General features: G+C 44.4%; 1 protein-coding gene across 1 annotated transcript in view; it reads right to left on the bottom strand.

Annotated features, from left to right (window-relative positions):
• Positions 1–8,863, bottom strand: part of PLIN2 (perilipin 2) — a gene marked incomplete at its 5' end in the record, with an annotated part of 19,806 nt that overhangs the window by 8,204 nt on the left and 2,739 nt on the right. The window contains 3 exon segments of the mRNA XM_023508927.1: positions 4,680–4,970; positions 6,453–6,587; positions 7,479–7,660. Of these exon segments, the coding sequence (XP_023364695.1) occupies positions 4,680–4,970; positions 6,453–6,587; positions 7,479–7,660 (608 nt within the window).

Below are 8,863 nucleotides of genomic sequence, written 5' to 3'. Positions count from 1 at the left end.
TATATATCTCCATCCTGCCAATTTATGCAACAATAATGTTGCAGAATGCAGGATACCACAATTTCTGGGACATTTTGACAACTGGATGAAATGCATATAGGCACAAACTTGAGACACAAAGACAGACAAAACCATGACTAGTGTGCACAGCTCATGGCAGAAAGCAAGGACAGAGGGTATTCTTCTGAAACAGTGGTTCTCAACCTTCCTAATGCTGTGACCCTTTAATACAGTTCTTCATGTTGTGATGACCCCCAACCATAAAATTATTATTATGTTTTTTTTGTTTGAGACAGAGCCTCAAGCTGTCCCCCTGGGTAGAGTGCCATGGCAACACAGCTCACAGCAACCTCCAACTCCTGTGCTCAGGTGAGTCTCCTGCCTCTGCCTCCCAAGTAGCTGGGATCACAGGTGCCCACCACAACGCCCGGCTATTTTTTTTGGTTGCAGCGGTCATTGTTGTTTGGCAGGCCTGGGCTGGATTCTAACCTGCCACCTTAGGTGCATGTGGCTGGCACCTTAGCCACTTGAGCCACAGGCGCCGAGCCCATAAAATTATTTTTGTTGCTACTTCATAACTGTAATTTTGCTACTGTTATAAAGTATAATGTAAATATCTGATATCCAGGAGACCCCCAAAGGGGTTGCCACCCACAAGTTGAGAACTGCTATTCTAGAAAATGAGTGGTCTGTTATATTCTGTCCTTGCTCAGGAAGAAGAACTTTTGAGACGTCTTTTTGTTTGTGAGTCAGTGTCTTGCACTTGCTCAGGCTGGAGTGCAGTGGCATCACCATACCTCACCGCAGTCTCAAACTCCTGACCTCAAGCAATTCTCTCAAATCAAGCTCTCAAAATGCTAGAATTACAAGCACGAGCCACTGTGCCCAGCCTTGTCTCCTTTTCATAAGCAATTTAGCATTATAATCCTTATAATGGAGAAACAACAAAGGTATATTTTCAGGATACGAAAGTATGTGTATAGCTATAGCATATGAATTCTCTGATCAACTGGAATAAATGACAAAATATCAGATTTGGTTGTTTTTGCAGTTTTTTTTTTTTTTGGCTGGGGCTGGGTCTGAACCCACCACCTCCGGTATATGGGGCTGGTGCCCTACTCCTTTGAGCCACAGGCACTGCCCAACTTTGGTTGTTTTTGTTTGTTGGTTGGTTGGTTTCTTTTGTTCCTTGGGGTTTGAGACAGAGTCTCACTCTATCACCCAAGCTAGAGTACAGTGGCATCATCATACCTTACTATAACCTCAAACTCCTGGGTTCAAGTGATCCTCCTGTCTCAGCCTCTTGAGTAGCTGGGACTGCAGGCACATGAGGCCATACCTGGCTAGTTTTTCTATTTTTTATAGAAACAGGAGTCTCACTCTTGCTCAGGCTGGTCATGAACTCCTAGCCTCAAGTGATCTTCCTGCCTTGGCCTCTGAAAGTGCTATGATTACAGGTAGGAGCCACTGTTACTGGCCCAGTCTTGCAGTTTTTAAGCAATGATAGGCAAGGTCATGTCTGATTCACACTACCAAAAGAATTTTTTTTTTTTGAGACAGAGCCTCAAGCTATCCCCCTGGGTAGAGTGCCATGGCATCACACTCACAGCAACCTCCAACTCCTGGGCTCAAGCCAGTCTCCTGCCTCAGCCTCCCAAGTAGCTGGGGCCACAGGCGCCCGCCGCAATGCCTGGCCATTTTTTTGGTTGTAGCCATCATTGTTGTTTGGCGGGCCCGGGCTGGGGATTCGAACCCGCCACCTTAGGTGTATGTGGCTGGCGCCTTAGCCGCTTGAGCCACAGGCGCCGAGCCTACCAAAAGAATTTTTAAGAGGCAGAGGGTCTAGGAAACAGGCAGGCAAGTAAATAAATAGGCTGTATACTGGGAGCTCATAAATTATAAAAGTCAATCCTTCACAGAAACAAGAAATTCCTTTTCTACAAAACAAACTAAAGAGCAACTTTAAGTATCTGAGTTAAATGAGTTCCTGCCCTACAACTCAACTCACCTGTTTACTGATTTGGGCAGTTACAATAAAGAGAAAAAAACTAACTTAATAAAAAGTTGGGTTTTTTTTCACTTTGTTGCCTCTGGTAGATTGCCATGGCATCATAGCCCACAACTTCCAATTCCAGGGTTCAAATGATCCTCCTGTCTCAGCCTTCCCAGTAGCTGGGCCTATAGGCATCTGCTGCAACACTCAGCTATTTTTAGAGATGAGGTCTTGCTGTGGCTTAGGCTGGTGTCTAACTTGTGAACTCAGGCAATCGACTCACGTTGGCATCCCGGAGTGCTAGGATTACAGGGGACTACAGGCATGAGCCTCCTTGCCAGGTCGATAAAAAGTTCTGATAGAATAATTCACACCAAAAGAACATGTGAAGTTATGTGCTACTTTCTTGTTATTTTCTTTTTTTGAGACAGAGTTTTGGTAGAGTGCCTCGGTAGAGTGCCATAGTATCACAGCTCACAGCAACCTCAAAGATTTGGGCTTAAGCGAGTCTCTTGCCTCAGCCTCCCAAGTGCTGGGACTATAGGCGCCCGCCACAAAGCCTGGCTGTTTTTAGAGATGGGGTCTCCCTCTGGCTTAGGCTGGTCTTGAACCTGTGAGCTCAGACAATCCACCCGCCTTGGCCTCCCAGGTGCTGGGATTACAGATGTGAGCCACCCTGCCCAGCCTTACTTCCTTGTTTTTATGGAAAGAAAAGGGTAAATCAAGATAGACAAAGAAGACAAGACAAATTTGAGTTAGACTTGATTTTGTTAAATGGCAGCTCTGTTTACCTTTTAGCAAGGTCAAGCAGCTCTATTTCATAAATTCTAATTTTCACATTTTTTTTGAAAGTTTGACATACCACAGATTTGTGAGGAGATTCATGATAGTTCCTTCAACTGACCAGGGTTGAAGGAACTAGAAGTCTGAATACTATAGGCAAAAAAGCGTGAACAATCCTTTTCTGCAGGGAGCTCAAGGTCTTTTTTTTTTATTTTATTTTTTGAGACAGAGTTTCACTTTGTCACCCTTGGTAGAGTGCCGCAGTGTCATAGCTCACAGCAACCTCAAACTCTTGGGTTCAAGCAATTCTCTTGCCTCAGCCTCCTGGTAACTGGGACTACAGGTACTGGCTACAACACCTGGCTATTTTTAGAGATGGGGTCTTTCTCTTGTACAGGCTGGTCTCAAACTCCTGAGCTTAGGCGATCTTCCCATCTTGGCCTCCCAGAGTGCTAGGATTACAGGTATGAGCCACTGCATCCAGTCTAAGGTCTTAACTTTTACTTATTCCCATGGTCTTCCACAGGTACTCACCAACCGTGCTTAGTAGCTTTCTCCAAAAGAAACTGACAACACAGTAAGCTAAGCTCAGCTGAGACAGGACACTAAACAATCTCACTTTAGACCTTACACTTTAATTGGCCCCTTGGCACAAAATGGCTTCTGCCTTCCATGAGGCTGATGCAATTAGTCACTTGCTTCCTTTCAGCAAGGCAGGCAGACACAACTAGGTCCTTTTACTGGTTTTACTGGTTTAAAAATCCACTCAGGATTGTTGTAATTTGGCAAATGAAGGGAGCAACTGTCACCTAGTAAAATTGTAATGTGCACATTAGCTTTTAATTTGTTTTAAACCTGGTATCAAGCAGCCCATTTTTTTTTTAATTTAATTTAATTTTTTTTTTGAGACAGTGCCTCAAGCTGTCCTCCTGGGTAGAGTGCCATGGCATCACAGCTCACAGCAACCGCCAACTCCTGGGCTCAAGCGAGTCTCCTGCCTCAGCCTCCCAAGTAGCTGGGACCACAGGCGCCTGCCACAATGCCCGGCTATTTTTTGGTTGCTGCCATCATTGTGGTTTGGCAGGCCCGGGCTGGATTCGAACCCGCCACCTTGGGTGTATGTGGCTGGTGGCTTAGCCACTTGAGCCACAGGCGCCGAGCCAAGCAGCCCATTTTTAACATTAGTTTTCCAATAGTGTCACCCTAAAAGTTCCCCAGTAGGCCAACTGGAGTTCAGGTGAGGATATTAATAACTATCATGCAGGTTAATCAGCTCTAGGAAAGCAACACACAAAGCACATGGAGCCAACACATAAAACTGATCTATTCTGCGGTGAAGTTTATTGAATTCAAAGATAGTATTCCTTTATGAGAAATAAGAAACTCAAATCAAGTTGTACAACCAAGCATCACAAGGATAAACCAGAGATGAAGTCTGCTCAGACCATACCACGCAAACAACCACCCACATGAAGGTGTTTTTATTTGATGCAAAAAGTTAACAGTGGCAACACAATGGCCACAAAATGAGACTATAAATGCACTTGAATTTTTTGTGAGTTCTGGTTAGGCTCTGACAAGCCTATCATTCTTTCTGCCAAGTAAACAATAATCCATCTGCTGATGCCAGAAACTTTGAAGCTCTTAATTCAGCTGGAAATAACTACAACTGAAGGCCTTTTTTCCTAGCTAGCTACTTCCCCATTTAGAGTCGCCTAGCAGGTTAATTCCCATGTAACAAAAGATGCCCGTCTGGCTGGCTGCATCATGCACTGGTGACAAGGGCAGATTTAATGGGTTGTTTTTGTTCAGATAGCTGGGCTTCCTGGCTGGTCTTATCCGTCTCTGCACCTTGGTTCTGAGCATTCTGAGACTCAGTCAGCTGAGGATAAAAGGGACCTACCAGCCAGTTGAGAGGTGTGTTGTTAACAAGATAATCCGTCACATCTTCTAAGGATTCCTTCATTTTCTGCAGCTGCCCCTTGCTAGATATGAGGAGGCTGTCAGACACTTCCTTAAAGGAGGTGACATTCTGGAACACTGAGTAGATGTTGCCTGCCATCACCCCCAAGTGGTTGGCTTGATCTTGGATGTTCTGTGGTAACCCTTGGATGCTGGACAGGAGGGTGTGGCACGTGGTCTGGAGCTGCTGAGTCAGGTTTCGGGCAATAGCAAGAGTACGTGATTCAATGTGCTAAAAATAAAACAAATTTAAGAATTAGCAGTAGATCCAACAGTGCTATGTATAAATGAGCTCGATCACAGTAACTGGTTATGTATCAGTATCTACCACACATGACTTCTGAAAAGCCTCATAACAATGCTGAGTGCAGCAGTATTATTTACATTTCATAGATGGGAACATCAGCTAGTTTAAGTAAATTGTTCCAGTTAAAAGCTGGAAAATAGCGAAGTGGGGATGAAAACTAGCACCTGAGTCTCAAAGTTCATCACCTTAAACTGAAGAAATGTAACATGTAGGGAAGACCAGACAGAACAGAAATAAACTTTACATTAATAGTGCAATTTAGAGAGTCCCTCTTCAAATAAGATGACATAAGCAAATATTGATTTCAAAAGTAAATGCATATTTGCTTTTGGGACAGAAAGAACTGCTTTTTAGGACTACAAGATGCTATTTCTTCTGTCTGAAACATTAGTCTTTTTCTTGCCCTTTCCCCTAGTTTATTCACCATTAGTTCCCAGCTTACCACTCATCTCCTCCAAGAAGCCATGTGACTCCACCAGTCCCACTCCAAGGCTGCCTGAGGTAGCCTTTCTATATATTCTCATAGCACTTGTATTTATGCTGTCAAAGACCACTGACAGTACAGTAGCTGCCCGTATCCCCTGTTAGACTGTGCCCCTTCCCACTGTTTTGTGAGAGAGTCTCACTCTATTGCCCAAGCTAGAGTGCTGTGGTTGCTCACAGCAACCTCAGACTCCTAAGTTCAGCCTTCTGAGTAGCTGGGACTTTCTGTGCCCACAACAATGCCCAGCTAATTTTTTTTTCTATATTTATTAGAGGCAGGGTTTTGCTCTCGCTCAGGCTCTGAACTCCTACGCTCAAGAGATCCTCCTGCTTTGCTGGGATTACAGGTGTTGAGCCACCATTCCTGGACAATCTGTGCCCATTCTGAGGGCAAAGCCCATATTTTCCATTTAGTCATGACTTGTTTGGGGCATATATGCACCTGTAGGTTATTATGTAAAGTTACTGCCTTCCTGGTTTTGCTTTTGTGCATGTAACCAGTGTACACAGTTATCGTTCAGGCTTTTGCTAGAGAAGAGTATTTTAAGAGTAATTATAGAGGCTCGGCGCCTATAGCTCAACCAGCTAAGGCGCCAGCCACGTACACCTAAGGTGGCGGGTTCGAATCCCCAGCCTGGACCCGCCAAACAACAATGACGGCTTCAACCAAAAAATAGCCGGGCGTTGTGGCGGGCGCCTGTGGTCCCAGCTACTTGGGAGGCGGAGGCAGGAGACTCGCTTGAGCCCAGGAGTTGGAGGTTGCTGTGAGCTGTAATGCCAGGGCACTCTACCCAGGGGGACAGCTTGAGGCTCTGTCTCAAAAAAAAAAAAAAAAAAAAAAGAGTAATTATAGAAAAATTGAAATGACAAGCCAGAGAAGAACTTTGGAAGCCATAGCAAATGACTCCGTCCCAGTCATCTTACCTCTGTACAGTGGGATTCATCGGTGTCATCATGCCCAAGGCTTCTCTTCCACTCCACCCATGAGAGATAGAGCTTGTCCTGAGTGTCCTGAATTTTCCGGTTGGCACTATGCACATTTTTTCTGGCAAATTCAATCTAGAACATGATGAAAGAAGACAAAGGAACAAACTGTCAGACATTCTTTTTAGCCTGTTTGCAGGTCTCTGAATGTAAATCAGGCAACATAAAAACTAAGAAATTCCTTAGAGTTTAATGAGACCTATCCCTGCTGTTGTTGTTACTTATCATCAACACTTGTCAGTTAATCAAGTAGTAGCTCTTCACTGCCTGTATTTAACTACTGAAACCACTGACCTCAAATTTACCTCCAGTTTAGCGCAGGTAAAACAACTAAAATTTAATCTGTACGTGTGAAGGGTAAGTTGGAATTACAAAACAGAAAGGAATTTAACCTTCCTCTTCCCTGTTGGCAGCCACCTAGTTCCCCTTCCAAGAAGTGGTTTCTTACTGCAGTACAGGTCTGTACCTACTGTTCTGTAACTTGGCAATCTGTAATGGCTACACAGTAGTCTACTGTGATGTATCAAGCTAATCAGTCTTCCATTACAACAGTCTCTGGCAACTCTAAACAAATATATACACCTTTAGGATGAAGAATAAATCTGCCCATTTACATAGGCAGATGTATATAGATGTATTTACTTTTTTTTTTTTTGAGACAGTCTCACTCTATTGCCCCAGGCTAGATGCCTTGGTAACAGCCTACCTTACAAAACCCTTAAATTCCTGGGTTCAAGTGATCCTCCTGCCTCAGCTTCCCAAGTAGGTGGGACTACAGGTGCCTGTCACAATGACCAATTAATTTTTTCTACTTTTAGTAGAGACAAGGTCTCAGTTTTTGCTCAGGTTGGTCTTGAAGTCTTGAACTCAAGCCATCCTCCCACCTCAGCCTCCCAGAGTGCCAGGATGGCAGGTATGAGCCACCACCCAGCCACTTCAAGTACCTTACAGTGAAGCTCTACTCACCAGGTGAACGGTAGAATGGAGCTGGGAAATGGTCTCCTGACTTTTTTGCTTAGCCTCTTTAACCCTGCTGAGAGCCTGCAGGTAGGCACGTGAGCGCAGCTTGGTAGACAGGGATCCTAGTCTAACGTAGTAACTTGGCTTCTGAACTACTTCAAATCCTTCGACTTTTTTTGCTTCTTTTTCTGAAATTAGAAAAAAAGGGGGGGAAATACTTAGGGAATCACAGCTATAAATGATAAACCCCAGAATCTAAACTGGGTCTTGACTGTCAATTCTACCCAACCACCTAGCAATCATGCACTCATTTTCCCAACACTGCTCATGTCACCTGCTGTGCTTGACCACCCCGAAGATGCTACTGTCTCTGATACATATGTTTGTCTCTACATGTTTCTTCCCATGAGAGTGAGCTTCCTGAGCGACACAGTACCTGGCACAGAGTGGGCACTAATGTGCCTACTACGATGAAGGTTCTTTTTAATGATGATTCTGTATAGCCACCCATAATCCATTTACAGAAAATACTATCAAAGCTAATCTATCCTGGGCAGTGCCTGTGGCTGAGGGCACCAGGCCCATATACTGAGGGTGGCAGGTTCAAACCCAGCCCTGGCCAAACTGCAATTAAAAAAATAGCCAGGCATTGTGGCAGGCGCCTGTAGTCCCAGCTACTCGGGAGGCTGAGGTAAAAGAATCACCTAAGCCCAAGAGTTGAGGGTTGCTGTGAGCTGTGATGCCACAGAACTCTACCAAGAATGATAAAGTGACCCTGTCTCTGGAGAAAAAAAAAAAAAGCTAACCTATCCTAAAGTTTCAAAACTTACTATGCTTACTATGTACAATTCAATGTAAGCCTAACACACTGCTGAGAGGTCATGAGTTATCTGGTAACATAGATAGTTTCTGCCTAAAATTGCTGGTCAACAATGTGCTTACATAGCAGCTATTCCCAGATTCATTTCTCCCAGTCTCAATTCCCAGTTGCCACAAATACAGCCTTCCCGCCTCATCTCTCAGCTGCTTATAATATAGAATCACTTAACACCTCTAACATCTTAATACATCATTGACGGGCAATTTTACACAAAAACTATCCACATTACTGGGTAACTCGTGACTGGTCAGCAATGGGTTAAGATTGCTTTAAGAAGGAAAACCTCTACAGCCAGAAGGATAAGTGGTTGTCTAGGAGAGGAAATGAGGATCGACTACAAACAGGGATCTTTTGGGGTGGCAGAAATGTTCTAAAACTGGATTATAGGCTCGGCGCCTGTGGCTCAAGTGGCTAGGGTGCCAGCCACATACACCTAAGGTGGCGGGTTCGAATCCAGCCCAGGCCCTCCAAACAATGATGGCTACAACCAAAAAACAGCCAGGCATTGTGG

This window comes from Otolemur garnettii, unplaced genomic scaffold (assembly GCF_000181295.1).
Source record: "Otolemur garnettii isolate 467f Iridium unplaced genomic scaffold, OtoGar3 scaffold00006, whole genome shotgun sequence".
NCBI classification, from domain to species: Eukaryota; Metazoa; Chordata; class Mammalia; order Primates; family Galagidae; genus Otolemur; species Otolemur garnettii.
This window is presented reverse-complemented; position numbering and strand designations above follow the sequence as displayed.